Consider the following 24,875-nt stretch of genomic DNA (forward strand, 5'->3'; position numbering starts at 1 on the left):
TGGCACTAAATTCTAAGATAAATTGATCACTAAGAAAACACACACACACGCACACCTCTTCTCACAGGAAGACTATAAATATGAAAAAGGATGATCTCTCCTGGTTTTCCAAAAAGGGAGAGTAGTAAGAAAAAGGGGAATGTCATTCATATTTGGAATGGAGTTTTATTGCCATTTCTACTATGCTTGATTTTAAATACCGCAAATACCTGAATGGGCTTTGGTAATGACGGAATGTTCTGCCAAGAGATTTTGGAGGGATGACATTCCTCCTCATACTCTTGGCTTGGGCCTCAAGCTTCCAGCGCACCAACGCCCCAGCAGGAGAGGCCTTCAGAGTTACAGATGGAAGGCGAGTCTGTCACCAATGGTGAAGTGCACTCTCTGCTGGGAGATCTGGGGCACATTTCCCACCCAGAACCACGCAGGCTCAGATGCACTCTGCTCTTCCACCTCTCTTCCTCATGCTGCTCCCCAGCACTGCTCGAGACCATACACCTCCATACACCCAGCAGGGTGAGAAGTGCTTAACTTCACTGGCAGTGTCTGACTCTGGCGATACCACCCCAGGCCACATGCCCAGATCTGTCATCCCTTGCTGCCCCTCTCCTCGTAGGATCTCTTCAGACTTAGACCCCTTCTCTTTCAGGTTGTTCCACATACTTCCATCCTGGAGACCAGTGGAGACAGGGTCAGAGAGACAGGATAAATCGAACTCCAAAGAGAAGCTGACCAGCTGGCCTGTGAGGATGAAGGTGCTCTCCCAAGCTGGCCCTCACAGCCTTCTGGGTTTTCCTACTCCCAAAGCACCCAGCTCCGTCTGTATTTTGCACAGAATTCCTTTCACCGCTCTGTTCATAAGTACAGGTGCTCCTGCTATAATAGAGTACCAGCTAGCAATACACCAGAAAGACATTTTTTAACACTTTGTTCTGTCAGTTCTTTTTTCAACAGAAATTGAAAATTCAATTTTTCCTTAGGAATATGTCTCAGATGACAAACATTTCTAGAGAGTGAATGAAGAATTTCAGCGAGGTCTTTTAAGATTGATTGTTTCTCATGTGTTAAGATGAAGTGGTATCTCAGCAAAGATTCTTCTTGCCATCCCCAAATAAATGTGAGTGGCATTGGATTGCCTAGAATAACCCTTCCATGCTAGAAACTGAAAGTTTCTAGGAAACATGAAAGTCACCTACATGGAAGCAGGATTATGGCTAGACAGGGACTCAGGGCCCACATCTTAAGCCTACAGCTCTTTTGTTCATTATAGCTAAAGGTAAGCTGTATCCTGGAATTAAATTCAGATCTAGATCCAAAGAATCATCTTCCTGGTCTAGAACAAGGCTGCTGGGCTGCACAGTATTCCATGTGCCACCTTGAAATCCCGTCTCCTGACAGATGGAGTCGTGGAACAGTCATCTGAAGACACAGTGGCCCCCACAGCGCCTGCCTCCGAGCAGAGGCTCTGTGGTTCTAATTTCCTTAGAACAGACCCTTGTCTATCCACCATCAAAGTCCTTCACCCTGAGTCCAGGGGCAAAATCTATGCCAGTAACTGGCACCTCCAAAATGAAACTTAAGGGCTGGGGATGTAGCTCAATGGTGGAGCACTTGCTTGGCATAAGTGGGGCCCTGGGTTCGATCCCTGGCACCACAAGCAAAACAGAACAGAACGTGGAAGGACAGGGGAGAAAAACCCATAAACAGGGGCTGGCAGGAAAGCAGACACCAACCACCTGTAGCTTAATTAATAATATTATACCAAGGTCAATTTCCTGGTTTTGATAACACACTCTGGTTAGGTCAGATGTCATCACTGGGGACAGATAAGGATACGTGGGCAATCTGGTTATTGTTTTTGCAACTCCTTGTGAGCCTAAAATTATTTTAAAATAAATAGTTTAGAATACACACACAAAAAAGCTAACAGGGTCATTATTTAAGAGGCCAAAGGACTGAGACAAATAATGACTTTAAAAAACCCACTTCTAACTATCCTGGAGTTTCAAACCCAACTCTAGCTTTTGACCATCTCAATAAGATTTACTTTAAAGTTTATGTCTTCTTAAGGGTTTTATGTCCTTTGTTAGGGATTTTTTTTTTAAAGTTCTTATCCTGACATATAGTTTCCAGTAATGAAATAAAATGGAAAACATGACCCTGTGTTTATACAAAATCCTGCTTAAAGTTTGGCAGTTCTTAAAAAAAAAAAAAAAAAAAAAAAAAAATCAAACATAGAATTACCATATGATCCAGCAATTCCACTCCTAGCTATATACCCAAGATTATCGAAAACATATGTCCCCATAAAAACTTGTACTTGAATGTACATAATTGCCCAAAATGGAAACAGCCTAAAATGTTCATCAGCTAAAGTATGGTATTAACTACATGTACACAATGGAATATTACTTGGCCATAAAAAGAGATAAAGTAGGTTCTACAACATGAATAAATGGCCACTTGCTGTATGACTAATAGGAAATACCCAGCATAGGCAAAATCAGAGAGAAAGGAAGTAGATAGTGGACACCAGGGGCTGCACGGGGAGGGGAAAGGGTAGGATAAGGAGTAACTGTTAATGGGTATTGGGTGTCTCTGGAGGTAATGAAAATGTTCTGGAATCAGTGGTGACAGTTACACAACCTTACAACTAAGAACCACTGTGAACTATACACTACAATCAGGAATTTTATGGTATATGCATTATATCTCAATTTTAAAAAGAAAAAAACAAATTTAAAAGTGCTGCTTAAAGAAGGGAAATTTTCTTTTTCTTTCTTTCTCATTTTCTCCTTTATATTTATCCTGGAAAAAAGTTTGGCCTTCAGGAAGCTGCCTTTCATACCATGCTGAGACCTGTCCTTGATTAGTCTTGTACCCAGCGGGCAAAGGGTTACACGTTTCACTCAACAAATACTTACTATGAGGTATGGGGCAGAGAGCAGGGGAAAAGACATGGCAACACTTCAAAAGCATACAATGGAAAAATTGATCCCTACCTACCTGAAGAATCCCTCAGAATCGGGGGAATTCCCCTGAGGTAAGTATGCACATGGCAAACAGAAAATTTTGCTAACTGCAATGTTAACACTCCCCATTTTACCAGGTAAATAGGGTTTACTTCTACTCCTTTATAAATACTAAGATTATATTTTCAAAAACTTAAGAGACACTATTGGTTTCCAGTATTTCTATATTTAGAAACATATTCACAATAGTTCTAGAACTTTAGGGATTCATATTTTCATCAGCTCTCTCCCTGGTCTTCATCTCTACAGATGGAAACATCCTCCTGGTTTGGGTGTGTCTTCATGGGGCAGCCAGGCCCTCTGTCATCTCCAGCCCCCAGCCCTGGGCCCTCCAGGGATCACCTTCCACAAGACTGACCTGCACACAGCACCTCCATTTTGTATAAACACAGGATCGTGTTTTCCTTTTCATTTCCAACACTGGAAACATCGGAATGCTTAGCAGGAGATGTGACCTACCTAGTAAAACTGGGTTCTTTTTTCTTTAATTGAGCATACATTGGAAAATGGCACAAACCTGCCATTGCTCAAGCAGCTTTTCTAACTCCTCCATGAGGCTGTTTCAAAAGCCAGTTGGTCAGTCGAGCCAGACAGTCTCTCTGCACAGTTGCACTTTAATTTTTAAAATGAGACTTATTAAAACTGCAGCATCTTTGGCTTTGTGTGGCATTCAACTCTTTCCTCAACTTAATCTACCCTAAGGAATAAGGGTTTGCTGCCACAGAGGGTATTTCTTGGAGAGAACCCCACAGGTTCTGAGAGCTCTTCTAGATGCAGAACTTCAAAAACACAAGTGAGAAGTCTCCCAGGATTTTGACTCTGAAACTACTTTTTTTTTTTTTTTTTTTGCGGTGCTGGGGATCGAACCCAGGGCCTCATGCTTGCAAGGCAAGCACTCTACCAACTGAGCTATAGCCCCAGCCTGAAACTACAAATTTTTTAGGAGATGTAAATTTTGGTCCTTACCTTCATAAATTATTGAATGAAAACAGCACAAAATTACAAATACATTCTGACTATAGGTATACAAAAATATGAACACATGTAAATAAAGACAGAGGGTATAGTAAAAGTAAAAAAATAATAATGCATTAACATAGACTTTTTTTGTAGAATTTCCTTTAAATTACTATACTATTATTTTGATAGAAAGACTGCTATTCATTCCTATGCTACACAACACTCCAATATCCCAATAGTCCATTCCCTGCTAAGTTAGAACCCTGCACCCTGGGCCTGTGTGCATGTGAGTCCTTTTCCCCAGGGTACCTCACTCTACACTGGGGCTCAGCTGACTCACGGCTCCCACCCACACTGTGCTGTGAGGACTCCCTCATCTCCCCTCCCATCCCAGGATCCCACCACACAAACAGCTGAGAAGATCTGCAAAACTCCCAACTTCAGTTAATCCTACCTCTGATCTCTGGGCAGTCAATCAGTAGTTTGGGCATCTCGATTCAAACCTACATATGGCACCTTTGAAAATAATAATTTTAACTTTTTAAAGTTCTTTTATACAAAAAGTCTCATGTAAGCCTCTGAACATGCCAGTCAGGACCTAGATGAAGACCCTGAAATGCTGAGGGATGGAGTAACCTGCTGTTATGGTTCGGATGTGAGGAGTACCCCCAAAAGCTCATGTGTGAGACAGTGCAAGAAGGTTCAGAGAGGGGCTGGGGAGATAGCTCAGTTGGTAGAGGGCTTCCCTTGCAAGCACAAAGCCTTGGGTTCAATCCCCAGCACCGCCAGAGGAGAAATGTTTGGGTTGTGAGAAACTTAACCCAATCAGTGAATTAATCCCCTGGAAGTGGTAGGTGTGGCTGGAGGAGGTGGGAATTAGGGCGTGGCTTTGGGGTATACATTTGAATCTGGCAAGTGGAGTCTCTCAGCTCTCTGATCATCATGTGAACCACTTTCCTCTGCCACACTTTTCTGCCATGATGGTCAGCCTCACCTGGAGCCCTGGAAAATGGAGCCAGCTGTCAATGAACTGAAACCTCTAAAACCGTGTGTGAGCCCTTAAATAAACCTTTCCTCCTCTACAGTTGTTCTGGTCAGGTCTTTCAGTCACTGCAGTCAAAAAGCTGACTAAAACAACTGCCCACGGCCTCTGAGCTAGGGACAGAACTAGACCTGGAGCCCAGGATGGCCAAGCAGATCCATGGTTGTTCCACTGCTCCAAGCTGCTCTGAAGACTAAAAACCACCTAGAAATGCTGATTGTCAGTGGTTTTCTAGACAATGGAATAGAGGAAATGTCCCAAAGCAATGGAATTTGGAAAAATTCTGCCCCTTTCCAATAATGTGATACTTTTTGATTTAGCCACACAAACATCTACCCTTTCACACAGCAAGAATTCTAATATGCAGAACATGAGAGGACAGAAGTGGTAAACTAGAAACAACCATGGGCTTGTAGTCACAAAGGTCTGGCACTGAATCAAATTGGCTATTTCCTGAGAGACCTTGGCAGGTTGTTTCCTCATGTGTACAATGGTATCTGTGGCGGTAGGGGAAGTCAAGTACTGAGCACATGGAAGATGTGCAAAAACTGAGCCTGTGTTTACATGACCATCAACTCTAGGACTCACAGGGGTGTCACAGAACAAAATATCTCTAAAGATTTGTCCCTTCGGAATGCCACTGACACAAATGGAATTTGCTGACAGGAAAAAGTACATTTTCCTAGAAGGAGCACTTTTCGTGAGCAACCTGCATTACCTAGGAAGTAAATCCACCAGCTTCATAAAAAACAATAGCACTATTCACAATAGTCAAAAGGTGGAAACAGCCGGAAACAGCCCACGTGTCCATTCACAGATGAATAGATAAACAAAACGTGGTCTATACATACAAAGAAATGTCATGCTGAATGACATCCTTAAAAAGGAAGGAAATTTTGCCACATGCCACAACATGGGTGAACCTTGAAGACACAAAGGACAAACACTGTAGGGTTCCACCTATAGGAGGGACCTAGAATAGTCGAATTCAGAGACAGAAAGGAGAATACAGGTTAGCCTGAGGGAGTGAAGAGCTATTGTGTAATGGTACAGAATTTGTCTGGGATGATGAGAAAGTTCTGGAGATAAATAGTGGTGATGTCCCCACATGGTAAGCTGAACTGTACACTTAAAAATGGTTAAAATGGTAAATCTTATGTTATATATTCTACCACATTTTTTTTTTTTTAACTAGGAAAGATATTCCATTCATCCGTGAGGGTCTTGTTCTCTGCTTCCTGGGGTCTGAGCCTCACCTCCCCCTGCCTCATTTCCCTACGTCAGCATGTCCCACGTCTCCTGTGGGCTTTCCTCAGCCCTTGGCATCCAGCCCATCCTGAGGGAACTCACCAGGCCGGAGGCTCACGGCAATCTCCTGTGGTGCCATCTGAATGACATCAGAGCCCACGGCGCTGGAGCCCTCGCTGCTGAGAGGCAGGCTCCGCAGGACCCGGGCGCTGCTGGCCGGGCTCTCGATCTCACCTCCACAGCCATTTCGGATGAGGTTTGCCCTCAAGTCACACCGGGAGGTGACTGACCTTGGGCTGCCAAAGTCCTAGGTGGGGAAATGGAGGCAAATACAGGAGGCAGTCAGGGCAACTCTCCAGAACATGTGGGGCCCACTGGCCTTCAACTTTCTACATTCCATTTTCATTGTCGCCAGGGATTGAACCCAAGGGCACTTAACCACTGAACTACATCCCCAGTCCTTTTTAATTTTTATTTTGCGACAGGGTCTTGCCAAGTTGGTTAGGGCCTTGCTGAATTGCTAAGGCTGGTTTTGAACTTGCAAGCCTCCTGCTTCCGCTTCGTGAGCCACTGGGATAACAGATGTCTGCCACAGTGCCCAAGTGAGACAACGACAATCTCTATCCCAAATTCCTCACTAGGCATTAAGAACATGAACTGAGTTATGAAAGCATTCTGTCAATTCCAAATGCATAATAAAAATGGTTTTACTGTTATTTTGATGATTAAAACGTCCCTGTCTACCTGAATAGCAAGAACTGGTCGAAGGTTATGCAGCTAAAATTCTTTTTAAAAAGTACATAGATGGTGGAGAAGTCCTTGCTCAGATATTCACAAGTGAACTTTTGCTGGGCACACACCTGTAATCCCAGCTACACAGGACGCTGAGGTAGGAGGATGCTAAATTCATGGCCAGCCTGGCCAAGTTAGCAAGACTTCATCTCAAAATGAAAACAGGCTGAGGCTGAAGCTGAGTGGTAGAGCACTTGTCTAGCAAGCAGGCGGCTCTAGTTTCAATCCCCAATTTAAAAAAAAAAAAAAAAAAAGTTTGGATTTTTGAGTTGCTCACACCTCAACATTTGTGGGCACTGGATATGGCACAGCCACTCTCCAAAACAACAGGGCAGTGTGGGTGGCAGTGGGACCCAGCAGTCTAATCCTAGAAGTTCATCATAAGAAAATAATGGGAATAAAGGGGAAGGTCTACAAGAAGATACTGCTGTGTCACTTATAATCATGAACTTATAAACTTAGAAACCTAACTTGCCTATACCATGAGAAAAATAGGGCACATCACCTCGAGAGTCATGGCAAATAATTATGAAGATCAAGCAGAAATTTCAAAATGTTTACACTCAGGGGAAAAAAAAAAAACAGGAAACAGAATTGAATCTGCAGTAGAATTCGAAAGAAAAATTTTAAACAAGATGTTACAGAAGAGGGACCAAAATATTTTTTATCTTTATCATTGTTTGTACAAGAAAGATCCTTTAAGTCCTGAAGTTGGATTTGGGAGGAAGCTATGTCTCAGAATGGATTTGGGGCAACAGGAGCCTGAAGCATTAATTTTAAAATGAAATAATACACTTTGTTATAAAATATGACACCTGTAAGTGTGGCTCATCTTCAGAGAAAGGGATTTTTAAAGACAAAGCAAGCCTAGGTTCCTCCCTGAATAGCCTGTCGCTGATGGATGTAGAAAATACGTCCCCTCCTCCAGCTGGCTGGATGTCAGTGTTGTGTTGCACATTCTGGAAATGCTGGAGGACCAGGACACTGCTCTCGTCATTCCTGCCCCATAACACTTCCTCAGAAAGCCTCAGATGAGCCAATGTCCCCAGACCCCTGTGTGAGAAGCCAGGCTGCTGGCAGAAGCACAGAAATCAGAAGGTCACACCCTTCATCAAGGTGTGGCCCCAGTACTCATCAGTGCTCTCATTTGCAAAATTCAAGAACAAAAAGTCTGAAGTAGTAGTTTTAATGAAGCAAGGAGGAAGATGCAGGAATCGGGGAGAGTGAACTCCCTAAAGGTCCACCAGTACTGGTCTGCTGTTCGGTGCTCTGAGGCAGAGAACTAATCAGATGCCAGAGCCTGAAGGGCCCAGAGGCTCACCTGCCCAGAGGTTACTCAGCTAGAGAATTTCTGAACTCCTTGCTGGCTCCTCCAGCTCTAAAGAGTGGCAGTGCTTGGCCCCATTCTGATTGCCAAGGTGCACCTGTATCAATCGGTCTCAAAGCCCTACCACCAGGTCAGTCACGATAGCATTTTTGTCTCCCCAGAGTGATGGGAACTCTACATCTCCCATTGGTCTGGACCAGCTTACACTCTGGAATAGAATAGAATAGACTTTTGTTTTTTGGCTGTGCTGGGGATTGAACCCAGGGCCTTGTGCTTGCACTCTATCAACTGAGTTATATCCCCAGCCCTTGGAATAGACTTTGGTTTTTGAATCAGACAGGTCACAAAGTCAACCTGCTTCAGCAACAGGAGATGGTTGATGGTTCTTCCACAGCCTCAGTCATTCACTTGGGTTGGTCATCCTGATCATCCCAGACTGCCTGGGTACCTGCATTAGTGGCAAACCTCATCTGAGTTTCCCAGACATCCTGCTCAACAACATTGTTGATAGATACTACCAATTCATGACAATGGACATGAACAGGGCCACCTTCTGGCCAGGGCAAATGTACTTGCCAGGATCATCATCAGGATCACACACAGTCTAGATCACACTTGCCAGACTGAACAACTCTGAGGCAGCCATATCTGTGCCAACTGCGGCCTTCGTAGGGCTTCTTTATTCTCCAGGTTGTTAGCAACAAAGTCCTTCTCAGCTCCAGCACATCTGGCTTCCCTGTTCCCTGCACCAACAGCAAGCACCATGAACTCCTGCACTATCACCTGGTTGCCAGCATAAGAACCATCATTGATCACATTAAAGCTGCAACTTGCAGGGTGACTTTGGGAGGGCCAATCACATCAGCAATGTGACAGTACAAGGGAGTGTCATGCATCACTATCATCAACGTGTCAACCTTCTCCTCTTTCGCAAAGTCAGATGCTTGCTCCTTGGGGCAGGCCCAAGAGTTTTATTGATGTGCTTAACAGTCTCTGAGACACCTTTACCTATATATCAACTCTTATCATCCCAGAGCTCTCGGGCCTAAGAGCCACCAGCTGAGGGACTACTGGCCATAGTAAGTCTGAAGAAATTTTGGGAAAAGGGCAGTTACCTCAACTGTGAGATTCCAAAGAGTGCAACATCTTTCTGGTTTGGTCTGAAAACAGCCATGACCATAGGCTCTTGTTGCCCAAGAAAGGGACAGAGTGCTGCAGATCCCAGCAGAGAGTGTTAACCCCATGACAAAGAACTACTCCTTTCTCCCCTGATATCCTTTCTAGATATTTTAATTCCAGATGGACGAATATTTAAAGAGAGGAAACCAAAAACACAGAGACCAGGGGGAAGATCTTCTGATGGGTATGACCTTTTGGGTGCACAAACAATATGAATCAAGAAACTGCCTCAATGCCCATACTTGGGAGCTCAGAGCTCAATGAATGCAGGTGCCTCAAATTATAAACCCCTGGAGAAAAGACAGAGTCATATTAAGAATAATTCTCCTCACAAACATCTAATGTCCTAAGGGCTTCTGATCCCAGACACCTGACACACAGCCCTCTCTAGGTGAAGAGACCTGGTACATTCCAAAGGGAGGGGCCCTTGAATGCATCACCTGGCATCACTTCTACCTGTGATGAACCAGAAGCCCACATGCCTAAATTCAACCAAGAAGTTTGGGTTCATCTAGCCCTGACTTCCTGGGCCCAAGCCTGGTGCTTTGCCGCCTCTGCCTCCAACTCAGCCAAGGCCATGTGGAATTCTACAGCAGGCAGTTGATCAGGTCCTCAGATTCCTGCCTACAACCTTAGCATTTCTTTGTTGCCCCAACTGTGGAGATCTTTCTGCCACCTATCAAACTGGAATAAACATCTGCTTGATACAGAGAAACTGATACAGAGGGGCCCAATCGGGGAGGGGAGGGGGGGACACTAGCCTCTTGCTAGGCTTCTAAGGGCCACCAACACTGGCCTTTGAATTTGCCATAAGTCACTGTTCCAGGATCTACTCCCCCATCGCCTGGAATGTGAAGAATATAATTCCATTGCCATTTGTTGTAACATGGTAACTCCTGCCTCCCTGGACAGTCTGTTCATCAAAATCTCTTTCCCCACAGTCAAGGCCAGAGCTCAGGAGCACTCAGACATTGGCCTGTACATTCAAGATCTCCTGTCTGTGCCACACCAGTGACTGTGCTATTGGAATACCATCCTGCCCACTGCCACCAAAACTAAACACTCTGGCAAGAGGTGGGTATTTGGGAGAAGAAACAATTTCTGTGTGTTCCTGAAACAAGGAAGAGAGGAGAAACCGCAGACCCTGGAAGAGAACAAACCTAGGCAGGAAAGGAGGCTGCTGGGCCCAATCCCTGGGACAGAGAGGGAAGAAACAAACTGGCAGACAGGCAGAGGGCCTTGGTGGAGAAGTGGGCACAGCAGGGAACCCACTGTTCCCCGTGGTGGCCCTCCTCACTGGATGGGCCATCTAACCTGCCAAGGCTGCAGCCCAGCTTGGCAGAGCCCTCAAGGATTTGAGGGGAAAGTAACTGATGACAAACCAAAATTTGTGTTGTGTGCCAGCAACACAGTGCTATGCATGCTCCCTGCCTGGGGGACAGAAATCCCTCTGCCAGCTTTCAATTGGTTCATTTAATTCACTGAACAAATCTTTATGAGGTACGTATTATGGGCCAAGATTATTCATTCATTAGGACCGAGCATAAAAAAATGTTCTCTTAAATAATCTATATTTTATTGTGAGTTGGACTGAACGCTGACTTCATTTCTTCCTTAGCTCAAAGATAAATCCACTCAAAGTGTCTCTTCCATGTTCCCTGCCAACATCACTTCCTCAGAAGGTCCATCTTGCTGACCTATGTCTCATCTGTCTCCCTCCTCACTGGCGCCTCCAATCCCACAGAGCCCTTCATTCTTTCTTCTCCATCTCCACTTCCAAGGGCAAGGACCGCTGCCTAGCCCAGGCCTCACCAGTCTCTGTCCACGCCTGACCTACTTCCACCCACCCAAATGTTATGGCGAGATTACAGTAAATCACTGAGTCGATCTCAATGCAAGAAATTGCCTTTATTTACCGGCTGGTGGGCCCAGAGGCGAACTGCAAGCCTGCACTCCTTGACCCCTTCCAAGAATCAGAGCAGATCTTTTATAGGTCACAAGTAAAACATATCAATTCATTACTCGTAAGTGACTATTACTATGATTCAATACCATAAACAAAAATCTTGAGAAGTAAAATCATAAGCAGAAGGGGAAGTGGGTCCAAAATGACCCTAGGTGAGTCCGAGTTAAAGAATGGTTACTAACCTTTAAACAAACACGAACATTCTATGTGGTTAGGGTACACTGCCCAGGAAAAATGGGAACCAGTGGGAGAACAATTTTATATTATCTAAGAATTGCCATTTGTGTTGCTGAACGTGCCATGCTGAGTGACCGCTGTTAGGGACAGGGGCGGGGCTCCAGGGGAGAATTTCCCACATGACACGCAGTCTCGAGGTCAGTCACTACCCACCTAGCCTGGCCCATCACACGAACACCACAGGCCTCATTGTTCCTCCCACAGGCGGTGGCCGTACCTTCCTCTGGATTTCACGGCAGCCTGGTCCCGCCCATGGCCACATCAGTTCACATAGTCTCATTTTCACACTCACAACCTCTGTAAGCACCCCAGTCCTGCGTGCGAGCTTTCCTGCCTTTGTCCCCTGCCTTCCGTCCTCCCTGGGAACACTCACTCCTCAGCCTGTCCTTGTGCAGGCTACACTGGCCTGCCCGCCTGTGGCACAGGGCACTTGCCCTTTGTTCCTGGCACACAGCTACCCGGGCCTCCCTGTTCCCACTGGGGTGAGGAGTGGCAATGGGACCGAGCTGTAGATGATGAAATGTGAGTGGAAAGGGGGACTGCCCCGGCCTCACCATGAAAGCAGCCACAAGCTCTCTCCCATGCACGCTCCTGGGAATAGATGGCTGGGTTGTGAAACTTACCATCGTGGGGGAAAAGCAGACTTTTCATTAAAAAAGCAATGGACAAAACAGGCAATAAACTCCTGGAGTCTGTCATGTGTTCTATGCTGAGCAAGACAAATAGCACCCTAAGTGTTCAAGCTGGACAAAAAACTGTGGGGCCAATCGGCTAGAGCGAGGCTGGGGGAGGACAAGGGACAGGGCCAGAGTGCACAGTGAAGACAGGCATTGTTCACCCAGTCTCAGAGGAGGAAAGGGCCTAGAGACCCTGGTCATGCAGGCAGAGAGTAAGGGTGAAGCCCCCAGCAAACCAGAGTTAAGAAACCAAGACCAGAGAGTCAGCGAGAGCAGGGCCAGGCCGCGGAATGCAGCAGGAAGTGCTATGTAGGGGCAGTAAGGAAGGCCACAGGCTGAGTCGAGCAAAGTGCCTGTGGGAGAGTGCGGCCCAAGGGAGGTGGACTTAGGGTACAGTGGGTGTTAAGTGCAGAGGTAAGGAGTCCCCGGGGTGAACCTCAAGTAAAAAGGAGGCCATTATGGGCAGAAACCAACAGGGAATGTGCTCCGGGATAAAGGCCAAGGGGAAGGAGGTGGCATCACAAGTATGTGCTGGCCAGGTGACCTGGCTGTCCACTAGGCACCAGCCCTCAATGTATTCTTGTAGCCTATGCTTCTGGCAGAGACCTTACTCCTCGGATGTCACAGGATGTAGTTAAGAAGGCACCAGCCTTACTTATTCAGTCTTGCTAAGGAGCAGGATAGAAACCATTCCCAAACTCCAAACAGATCCAGTCCCCTGAAACACACTCATATCCCAGTGAAAGTTCACCCCAGTGAAGATGGGAAGCTGCATTCCAGAGCAGGTCACAGGAAAGTCTTCAGTTAAGAATGAGTCCCCATGTAAGCAGAGAGGGAGCCCGCGGGCTAGAGAGGGAAGCCCTGTGTGGGCTGGGCCAGCGGGGTGCTCCTCAGGAGGACCTCATTCACTGCCAACATCAGGTCAGGCTTTTGGAAGTACTAATGCAAGAAAGGAAGAAACTTAAACAATGGACTCTGGGTGCCCACATCTCACTGGGATATGCCCACGGATGATAGCCGCAGTGTGCTGGATAACTCATCCAGTCATTCAGGAGAATTGAGCAGTCCCAATCACAAGCCCTCTCAGGCAGGCACTGACCTCACCACATACTCCCCGTAATGCTGGAGGGTAGAAAATACATCAAGGCATTAAGAGGAAATCATGGCAAAGGTGAGATTTAAACTTTGCTTTATAACTTCATGTTTGTTTAACAGTTTTTTCTTTAATCAAATATGAATTTCTGCTGGGTATGGCAGCATACACCTGTAATCCCAGTGGCTTGAGAGGCTGAGGAAGGAGGATCATGAGTTCAAAGCCAGTCTCAGCCAAAGCGAGGCACTAACCAACTCAGTGAGACCCTGTCTCTAAATAAAATACAAAACAGGGTTGGGGATGTGGCTCAGTGGTTGAGTGCCCCTGAGTTCAATCCCCGGTACCCCTCCACCTCGACAAAAAAGAATTTCTTCCAGGTTCTCGGCTGAATACTGGGTATGCCAAGGTGAATAAAACAGTTTAATTACTCAAACAGATGACAGTTTAGTTGGCAACAGGTGCGTAAACAAGTTAGCCCAATAAGAGGTTATAAGTGCTATATAAGGAGTACAGAATATGAGGAGACAGGGTGTCACAGTCTGCAAGCAATAAACAGCCATCCAAAGAAATCCTTCAACTAATATTTATTGAACAACTAGTATGTGCTGGGCACTATTCTAGGAACTGAGGATAAAGTAATGATGTTGCTTTATCTCTGCTGTGACATTCCAACAAAGCTGAAGATTTCATTCTCATGTCAAAGGAATGGACGGATGGATGTAATGGACAGATGCACAGATGGATGGATAGGTGTGTATGAAGGGAACTCATGAGAGTGTTCAGAGCAGATGAGGTTTGAAGTGATTAAAAACTGGAAGATGTTGGTGAAGAGAAGGTGGGAAAGCTAGAAGGCTGTGAAGGGAGAAGGAGCAGATGGAAGTCATGGAAGTTCATCAGCAGGGCTCTGGGGGTCCTCAAGTAGTTCCCTCGGGTGAAAGGGAGGGTTGAGGGAGGCTAAGGGAAGACCGTAGGCGGGAAGGCAGAGCTCAGGACTTGGATCTGTCCTGTAGGTCAGAGGGAACCAAGAGGTTTTAAAGGAAGTTCATTACAAAGACACTACAAGTAATACAAAGACACTACAAGTAAGTGCAAACACGATTGAGGGTTTATACGCTGAGGCGATTCCTCTCTCAAAGTAACTTGTTTAGTAATCTTGCTCCAGTGGAAAAGGTTTAGAGAGCCTACAGAGTAGAGGCAGCACATTCTAGAGCAAAGAGCCTGGCCCAGAAGCCCCCGCAGGCAGAATCAAGCCCCAGCCTGACACTCATGTGTGACCTTCAACAAATCAGTGTACTCAGACTGTCAATAAAACAGGTGTTTGCCTCCGCCTGACAGAGCTATGGGGGTCAGAGACACTACGGATACAATGTGTGGCATCTAGCAGGGGTCCCCCATGATGGTTTTTAGCCATTGTGGGTTACAGAAATCCCTAGACCTCTGAGGCAGCCACATGGAGAATTACCCTGGCCCCCTGGTAGCCATTGCCTGGTCCTCCTGACAGGGACCACACCAAGTCCAGAACCCAAGCCAGTCCAAACACCAAGTCTTGGGTTCATGTACAGACAAACTTCATGATGCACTCAAGTGGGAGAGTCTGTGTCCATGCCCTAACAGCAATTTAGAAAGGTAACCCAGATACCTGAATGCAGTGGCACACAGCTGCAATCCCAGGGACTAGGGAGGCTGAGGCAGAAGAAGGGAAAGTTTGAGGCCAGCCTGGGCAACTTCGAGAGACTCTGTCTCAAAATAAAAAATAAAAAGGGCTAGGGATGTGGCTCAGTGAAAGAGCACCCCTGGGTTCTATCCCCAGCACTGGGGAGCAAAAAAGAGAGCAAGGGAAGGTAACCCAGAAGTCCATCATTTCCTGGTTAGCCTACCAAGCCCTCCTGTTTGCTTTGCTTTGTGATAGAAACATGCCTAACATCACCCCAAACTTATATCCCTTCCTACTGGGCTTAAAGAAGAGGCAGTCATTATTTTTAAATAAATTCATTCCATAAAGCCAATTGCTAGCATTCATTCTCCTAGTCACACTAAGATAACAAGCATTACGCAATAAATTCACTTCCCCGCTCAGGCCTTTGGGAGTTCTTAGTCAAAGGTCAGAAAGCTGAAAGAGAGTCCTGATTGGTTCCCACACAAAAGGAAAGGAAAGCCTCATTTCCCCAAAACAAAATTATCCTTCAACACCATCAAGAGACCCAATTCAAAGCTTATCATTTCAGGAACTCAGATTTGTCATCATCCTAGGTGGAAGCAGAAGTGGCAGCCTGCAGGATCTGCACATGCCTTTTATGTCCACTGGATCTGTGGGCTGTGGCGTCGTCCCCTTCCTGTCCTCTCCCCCATAACACTCCATCCTCCCACCACCCCAGCCCCGCCACCCCTCCACATACCTCTTTGGAACACCAGGCACATTTTGGGTGGATTAGGAGACATTCTTCACAGGAGGTGGCACTCCCACTAGTGCAAATGTTGAGCCCTTCAAAGCAAGACAAAGATACACCAATTAGATCCTGACTTTGAACCTGAGCTCTTTGACTGGTTTGGGGTGTGTGCATGGGGGAGGGTTGCTTCCTTCTTTAACATTAGGTCTGAGGCTGAAGGTGCCCCCATGCTAATTACAAGTTAAGGCTTATTTGCTGAGGCCGAACCTGGAGGTTTTGAAGCATCTACCCAGCATGTGCACTTAAGTTAGCAACCCCATCTCTTCTGCTGGGCCCACTTGAACCCCATCTCTTTTCCCCATAACTCAGCAAATCCCCCCTCATTGAGGGAAAAGAAGACCCCTTTTATGCTTAGTCTGTCCAAAAAAGACAAAAATAGTATAAGTAAGAAAAAAGAATGGATTGGCTTCATTCAGGCATAAAAAAGAAAATACTAAATTAGATACCATCTAGACAAAATCTATAGTATACTGGCAGGGTGTGGTGGCACACACCTGTAATCCCAGCTGCTCTGGAGGTTGAGGCAGGAGCATGGCGAGTTCAAAACCATACTCAGCAGTTTAGCAAGGCCCTAAGCAACTTAGCAAGACCCTGTCTCAAAATAAAATTTAAAAATGTTTGGGGATGTGGCTCAGTGGTTAAGCAGCCTTGGGTTCAATCCCTGGTACCAAAAAGCAAAAAACAAAATAACAAACAAACAAAAACAACAAAACAAAACAAAAAACTATGGCATACTGAAAGAAGCTGGTGTCTCTTAAAAAGAAATGCAAATTGGGTTAAGACAAAGGAAATTCATTGACTCAACATATCTATTAACATTATATCATTGCCTGATAGGTAATGACAAGGCTTTCAATAAAATTCAAAACTCATCCGGATAATAATTTTTTTAAAAATCAGAAAATAAGATTATAAGGAAACTGTTTTATCACTGGTAAAGGTTACTTAATTCAAACCCAGGCAGGTCCTCTCCTTCCACCCCTGCTAATCTAAGAAGAGGGTTCCAGAGCCAGGCTCAACTGTGAGGGTGAGAGGAAGCCCACTGCCCTTTCTGCTGCGGATACCCCTCCTGCTCACCCACCACAAACAGCACAGCTCTCCTGGGTGACAGCCACCATCCCTGTCTTTTCCTTCCTTCTGAACCATTACTTTTGCACATTACTTCTGACCATGAGCAAAGCTTGCTGCATTCATTTTCCCTGAATGAGATTAACTCTATTTGGTCTTCCTGGCACTATTTGGTCTCTCCTTGTCATTGCTTCTGTAAAGAGAAGGGAAGAGAAGCAGACTGGATAGATGGAAAGAAAAGAAACCCAGGGTCACCACCCTAGGAAGGGGGTTCAGATAAAGGGGGCGGGGGTCAAAAATTAGAGAAAGTGAAGAAAACAGAAAGGTGAGAGATGGTTACCTGGTGCCACTAAACACCATAAAAACATTTTGTAAGATAATCAGTAGCATTTCTAAACACTAACAATGACCTGCAAAGGAAATCAAGAAAGCAATCACATTTCTGATAGCATCAAAATCACAAACAAAATACTTAGAAATAATTTAAGTAAGAAGGTGAAAGATCTATACACTGAAAACTACAAAACACTGATGAAAGAAATTGAAGACAACCCTCCAAAATGGAAAGATAGCCTGTGCTCAGTTTAGAAGAATATTGTTAAAATGTCCTTACTACCAAAAACAATCTACAGATTCAATGCAATCCCTACCAAAATTCCAAAAGTATTTTTCACACAAACAGTAAAATAAATAAATAAATAAACAAACAAATAAATATCTAAAATTCACATTAAACACAAAAGAGCTCTAAGAGTCAAAGTAAAGCAATCTTAAACAAAAAGAATAAAGCTGGAGGAATCACTTTCCCCCCCCCCTAATATATACTATAAAGCCATTATCAGCTACTTGGGAAGCTAGGCAGGAGATCATGAGCTCAGGGCCAGCCTAAAACATGGTGAGATTCCATCTCAAAACAGAAAGAAAGAAAAAAAAAAAAAAAAAAAAAAAAAAAAAGCCAGCAGGTACAGTGGTGCCTGCCTGTAATCCAGCAACTCAGAGGCTGAGGCAAGAGGATCACAAGTTCAAAGCCAGCTTCAGCAACTCAGCAGGGCCCTAAAGCAACTTAGTGAGATCCTGTCTCAAAATTCAAAAAAATAAAAATAAAAAGGGCTGGGGATGAGGCTCAGGGTTAAGCACCCCTGGTTCAATCCCCAAACAACCTACAAAACTACAGTAATCGAAGCAGCATGGTACTGGCATAAAACAGACATAGACCAATATTAGGTCCAAAGCTTAAAGTAAGTTTCACTTTTCTGCCCTAGAGAGGTCCTTACAAAGAAAACAAGTTAGCAGACAGTTCCCGTCCCCCCTCCCGACCTGTTAACCAACTTAAATAAAATACCTCTTCGTTCTTCTAAGAGCCTACCACAAAGCTTTACACAGGCCATTTGTAGAAAAGGCTCACCACAATCCAACCATAAGCTTCCATGCAAGCATCTCATAGGACCTTACACAGCAACCCAAACCTGCCCTATCAAATACCCTGAAGCTAAGCCCTGCCTGCCTCACTCACCTTCTTCTGAGCTGGCCTTTGTCAGACCCTGACTGACAAATAAAGCTTCTTAATGTGGATCTCTGCCTGGTCTCTGGGTTGCTTGGGGGTGTTTCACTCTCCCTTCAACCAATGGAACAGAATGGAGAGCCCAGAAATAAATCCATGCACTTATGGTAAATGAATCTTTAACAACAGTGCCAAGAAAGCACAGTGAAGAAAGGCTAGTCTCTTCAACAAATGGTGTTGTGATCACTGGATGGCCACATGCATAAAAATGAAATTAGACCTCATCTCACCCATCTGCAAAAATCAACTCAAGATGGATTAAAGAGTTAAAAAGAGCTAAAACTATAAAACTACCAGAAGAAAACATGGGAAGAAAGTGTCACAACTTTGGTTTGGGCAGTGATTTTTTTTTTTTTTTTTTAATGTTACCCCAAAAGCACAGTCAACAAAATAAAAAACTGACAAATGAGGTTATATCAAACTGAGACGCTCCTGCACAGTAAAGGAAACAATCAACAGAGTGAAGATGGGGGAGAATATTTGCAGACCATAAATCTGATAATGGATTAATATCCAAATACACAGGGAACCCAAACAAGTCAATGGTAAGAAAACAAATAACCTAATTAAAAAATGGCCAAAGGATCTCAACAGACATTTTCCAAAAGACAGACAAATACTCAAAAGGTGTATGAAAAAAATGCCCCACATCACTAATTATTAGGGAAATGCAAATTAAAACCACAACGAGCTATCATTTCATACCTGTTACAATGACTATTATCAAAAACAAAAGATAACAAGCATCATAGAGGATGCAGAGAATGGGAAGTCCTTGTACACTGTTGGTAAGAAAATAAGTTAGTGCAGCCACTGAGGAAAACACTGTGGAAGTTCCTCAAAAAACTAAAATACGGGCTGGGGATGTAGCTCAGTGGTAGTGAGTTTGCTTAGCATGCCCGAGTCCCTGGATGTAACTCCCAGTACTGAAAAAAAAAAAAATTAAAACTAGAACCCAAAATCCCACTTCTGAGTATGCATCCAAAGGAAATGAAATCAATATTTCAAGAAGATATCCACACTCCATGTTCACTATAGCACTAGTCACTAGAGCCAAGAAACAGAATCAACCTAAACGTCCATAGATAAATGAATGGATAAAGAAAATGTGGTCTATACATATAATGGAATATTATTAAGCTTTTAAAAATGAAGGAAATCCTTAAATAGTGACGACATGGGTGAATTTGGAGGACATTATACTAAATGAAATAAGCCAGTCACAGAATAACAAATGCTGTACTATCTCACCGATATCCAAAACAGTGAAATCCAGAATAGTCAAACCCATAGAAGCAAAGTGGAGAAAGGCAGTTGCCAGGAGCCCATGGGGGTGGAGAATGGGGAGATATTGGTCAAAAGGTACAAAATTTTAAAAGGGGAGAATAAGTTCTGGAGGTCAGTTGTACAGCATGGTGACATCAGGTAAGAGAACACATTGAATACTTAAAAATTGCTAAGACAGTATCCTTTAACATTCTTACCACATTCACACAAAAATAACTGTGAGGTGATGTTCATCAGCTAATAACTTTATAATGTGTATATATATCAAAACATCACTCTGTAATCCCAGTGACTCAGGAGGCTGGAGCAGGAGGATGGTCAGTTTGAGGTCAGCCTCCACAACTCAGTGAGACCCTCAGCAACTTAGTAAGACCCTGTCTCAAAAGAAAAAATAAAAAGGGTTGGGGGTACCCTAGTGCTCAGTGGTCAAGCGCCCCTGGGTTCAATCCCTGAATGAAATAAGTATAACAATTAATAAAACACACTGTATACTGTAAATATGTTATCAATTATTATATTTTTTCAATTATACCTCCATAAAATGAGAAAAATAACAAATATATAAAATGGAAAAAAAATATATATATATATATTTTTTTTAAATAAAATTTTAAATAGTAAAAGAGAAATAGTGTAAATAGAGGGGGGGAAGGACTCTGGAAACTCTAACCTTTCCCCAGTTTGCTAATTTTAACTCCCTGTTTCTCCTTTGTCACTAGTTATAAGATCCATAGGAATCACAAATGGCAAAGGAACTCGCTGGGCAGGATGGGGGTGGGCAGGATGGGTTGGGAAGCTGCATTGGTATCACCCTGAGGGACATTAGAAGGAAGAAACACCAGTTGGGATAAAAACAGTAGCTGGGTCAGAGGAAGGAGAAATAGACAGAGCCTGAGATGCTGGAAAGGAAGGAGGAAGGCTTTGTGAGCCAAAGAGGGTGAGGACAGAGGTTTCTGCCAGCCAGGGGCCTGACCCTAAATCCTGAGCCCCTCATCTGCCTCACACCCAGAGAAGCAGGGGCTCCAGAGCAGGCATCCCTCGGACACCTCACTGCCAGGCCTGCAGCTGGAGCTCCTGGGTGCCACTGGGACCCTGTGGCCCCACATGACCCTTTAGCAGGAAGAGTCCTCCCAAATCCAGATAGGCCAAGAAGGTCTCAGAATACACTCCAGTGGGGAGCTGCGCCTGCGGCCTGCTCTCACTGACAACCTCCTTTCTCATTTTAAAATGAATCCACTCAGTGATTTCCAAACAGGCGCATAAGCCTTTAAAAATGAGAGCATGCACTGGAAAACAGTTTCAAAATGCCGGTTCCATTTTTTGTCAGAGGCAAGAAAAACTCACCTCTAGAAAGAAGCTACTTCCTTCTACTCTCTTCAACCTCATCAGATACAAACTCAGGCCCTGGCGACATTTGTTTTTTTTTTTTTAAATATGATATCAGTGCAATAAAATAATGGAATTGCAACTGAGTGCAGTGGCACACACCTGTAATCCCAGTGACTCGGGAGGCTGAGGCAGGAGGATGGAAAGCTCAAGCAACTTAGTGAGGCCCTGTCTCAAAATAAAAGTAAAAAGGAGTCAGTGGTAAAGTGGCTCAGTGGTAAAGCATCCCTGGGTTCAATCTCCAGTTCCAAAATAAATAAACGAATGAATAATGGAATTGCAAAACTTGAAACTAGAGGAATTCTAGATGAGCTAGTTAAGTTCCCTCATTTTACAGATGAAACCATGAAAAAAGCTGAGTAAATGCCTTGAAACAAGGAGCCCTGGGTCCAAAGGGGCCCCAGATGGCAGGTGCCCAAATGGGATGCCTGCCAGGTAATCCCTGCAGCGTCCTCGACCCAGGGCTGCCTTGGTCACTGAGCTCCAGGGCTCCGAGAGGAGATCTCTAACAGCCCTGTGGTCAGAAAGGAATTTGAGGGCAGAGGCCTAGTTGAGGACTCTGATTAAAGCCACATAAATTCACAAATAATCCTTCCTAACTACCAGAGCCTCCTCACCGAGCTCTGGGAACTTGGGTGGGGATCCAGGGCTCAGAGTGGTAAGAGCTCCTCAGGTCTGATCCAGACCAGAGGGGTCTCTAGTCCACTGGCCTACCAGCCTCAATGACCTTGGACACATACCGAAAGGGCTGGATAGATGTGACAGACACTGGTATGAAACATATTGAAAAAAACTAAAAAACTTAAGTGACAGTGTACAACTAATTTATTTCTATTTTTATTCTATATTCACGTGCAATAATAAAGAAGTTTTCCAGTACTCAAAATAACTACCCTAAAATTAGGTTGCTATTGGGACAAATTCAAATTTAAGACACCTGCACTAAGCACGTTCTAAATGCTGAGCCCCAAACTGGGGGAGGCTGGAGACAGACAAATAAATGACCAGGTTCCTGCTTCCCAGAGCTCATGGTGTGCCAGGTACCAGGTACCAGGTAGCAGAACAGAGCTCCAGGACCTAGACCACAGGCTGGGCTGATGCGCGTCCGAGTGCCAGAGTTACTCCCTTTGGCATCCCTCCTCTCTCCACCTATTAATATTTCAGAGAGTTTGGATTTGGCTAGATGAGTCACTCGGCACCAATAAGCATTCTGAAAAGGAAGGAAGCAATGAATAAAAAGCCAAGCAGCTGGAGTTCACAAATGTCAAGAGTGTTGTGTCTAGGTCATGGAGATAGGCACTAGTGGCTCAGAGGGCAGCCACATCTTTTCTTGGTTGCTGTTTTGCACTGTGGCTATTCCCAGCTCAGTTCCAATTCCCTGTGGCCCTCTGGCTTTGTGGGGTTTACTGCAAACCATAATCTAAAAATATGCTCTACTTCCAAGACTCACGGACTTGCCCCTTTCTTTCATCAATCGTATCCAGGCAGCCACCATGTCCGGCTGATCATTCCTTCAAGATGTACAAAATGTTTCTCCTAATCCAACTCTTCCTGCCTGCCTCCTCCAGTGCCAACAGCTCAAGCCAGCCCTCCGGTCTAGTTTCCTGCAGTAGCTCCTGGCCGGCCTCCCTCCATTCAGCCTCTCCCACTTCTGTCCACCCCACACATCAAAGGTCAGATAGCTACACTGAAGCATACATCTAATAGCTGGAGTTGGCTGATCCAAAACACTCACTGGGATAAAAACTGAGTACGGAAGTGGGTGCCAAGCTGGAATGACCCTTCTGGCTTGAAGGCGACAAGACACTGGAGTGCGAGTGCTTGTCCCCATGCCTGAACCATACCACATACATCTGTCACAAAATAGACAAAAGATTTCCAGTGTAGAATCTAACAACTAGATAACCGTATGTCTAAAGATGTCTTCATGCTATTCAAGTATGCCCTAGGAAGTTTCCACCTCAATCAGTTCCCATCTTAGACTGCCTTTCTGAATATCAGACTCCTGCCAACCAATCAGAAATACTGGTTTTACAGATAGGATTTCTATTTTTAAAACAACAATTCATTTACTGTATGGTATTCAATACTGTATAGCAAGTATTCCATTATATGGATTCTGTATATAAATGAGAATGAGCGTGTTCCCTGAATATTGAGACAAAGCTTACTCTGATATATTGCCAAATTAAAAATTAAAATCAAGATGTAGAACAGTATGTTTAGTGTTACTTTTGAATACAAATAGAGAAGAGATATTTGTAACATGTGCACAGAAATACTTATGCATAAGGAACCTAACAGGGATCATCTATGCAGGAAAGGCAGTCATTAGGGGACTATCCTGGGCTAATGGGTAACAAGATGGAAGAGAGGCTTCTCACTGTATCCTAGTTATACTTTTAAAAAGTACATATGTTATATATTCAAAAATTAATTGAAAAAGAGGCCATTGGTTACCACCGTGGTATTCCTACAGAAACAAATAACTCCATCTAATCATGAGAAAAAAATACACAGCTAAACCCTAATAGAACACAGTCCCTAAAGTAACTGACCAGTACTTGTCAAAACTGTTAAGGTGGGGGCTGGGGATATAGCTCAGTTGGTAAAGTGCTTGCCTTGCATGCACAAGGCCCTGAGTTCAATCCCTGGCAACAAAACAAACAAACAAACAAACAAAAAAAAAAACCAACAAACAAAAAAGATGCTCTTTCAACTTAGCCAGAAAAAAAAAAAAAAAAAAAAAAAAAAAAACTGTTAAGGTTAGCTGGGGATGCAGCTCAGAATGAATCTGAATGAGAACTGAGAGTATCTAGAAGGGTCAAGTGCACAAGTCCCTCCCAGCTCTACAAGAGACTACCTCTGAACAATGCAGGCTGAGGTGGGGGAGGGGATCCAGCAAGGAGAGGGCACCATACCTGGGTGCCCCAAAGCACCAGCCACAGGGAATGAGTCAACCTATCTTGGAGCAGACTCTTCACCCATGGACCTGGAATCAGACCCTGCATTTAATGCAAGCAAGAAGCCTCACCAACAAATGGATGCTTATAAATAAAGTGATCTGTTTAGAAAGACCACTAATACTGTTTCAACTGGAAAGAAGGAAAACAAACCATGGCCGTGGGTTTTCCAAAGACCCCAGCCCAGACAACTGAAAATACCGGTGGAAAGGCCCCATCCCGGAAACGCAGTTGCACACGCCATGTGAATGGGACCCTATTATTTAAGCACTGTGAAATTGTCCCACATTTCTGATATCGTTAAAACTTCTCAGAATATTTCCATGATCAGGCTTTAGAATAAAAAGTTGTAAGCAGGGCAGGCGGATACAAAGGGCCTTTTGCCAAACTACTTAGATATTTTAATTCTCTGTTGCCTCAGTAGCTAAATAAGCATGGAGAACAAGCAGGAGAGGAATACTAATTAGAGCTAATTAGGCCCTGCCCTCTTCTGCCTCAATCCCCTTTATAAAAAGTCCCCCTGACTCAAGGACGATGGAGTTAAAATGCAAATCCATAGGGTAAACAGCAATCTACAAATCAAGCCCACTGTTTACATATTCATTGACTG

The 24,875-nt window shown here is 44.4% G+C and overlaps 1 protein-coding gene across 2 annotated transcripts in view; it reads right to left on the reverse strand.

Annotated features, from left to right (window-relative positions):
- ITGB5 (integrin subunit beta 5) overlaps positions 1-24,875 on the reverse strand; it is a 110,068-nt gene that overhangs the window by 81,608 nt on the left and 3,585 nt on the right. For both annotated transcript variants that reach the window (XM_079156177.1, XM_079156176.1), the window contains exons 2-3: positions 15,950-16,035; positions 6,385-6,589 (exon numbers count right to left, since the gene is read on the reverse strand). In XM_079156177.1, the coding sequence (XP_079012303.1) occupies positions 6,385-6,589; positions 15,950-16,035 (291 nt within the window). The remainder of the gene's footprint in view (positions 1-6,384; positions 6,590-15,949; positions 16,036-24,875) is intronic.

The sequence above is a fragment of the Sciurus vulgaris genome (assembly GCF_902686455.1).
Source record: "Sciurus vulgaris genome assembly, chromosome: 10".
Taxonomy (NCBI): Eukaryota; Metazoa; Chordata; class Mammalia; order Rodentia; family Sciuridae; genus Sciurus; species Sciurus vulgaris.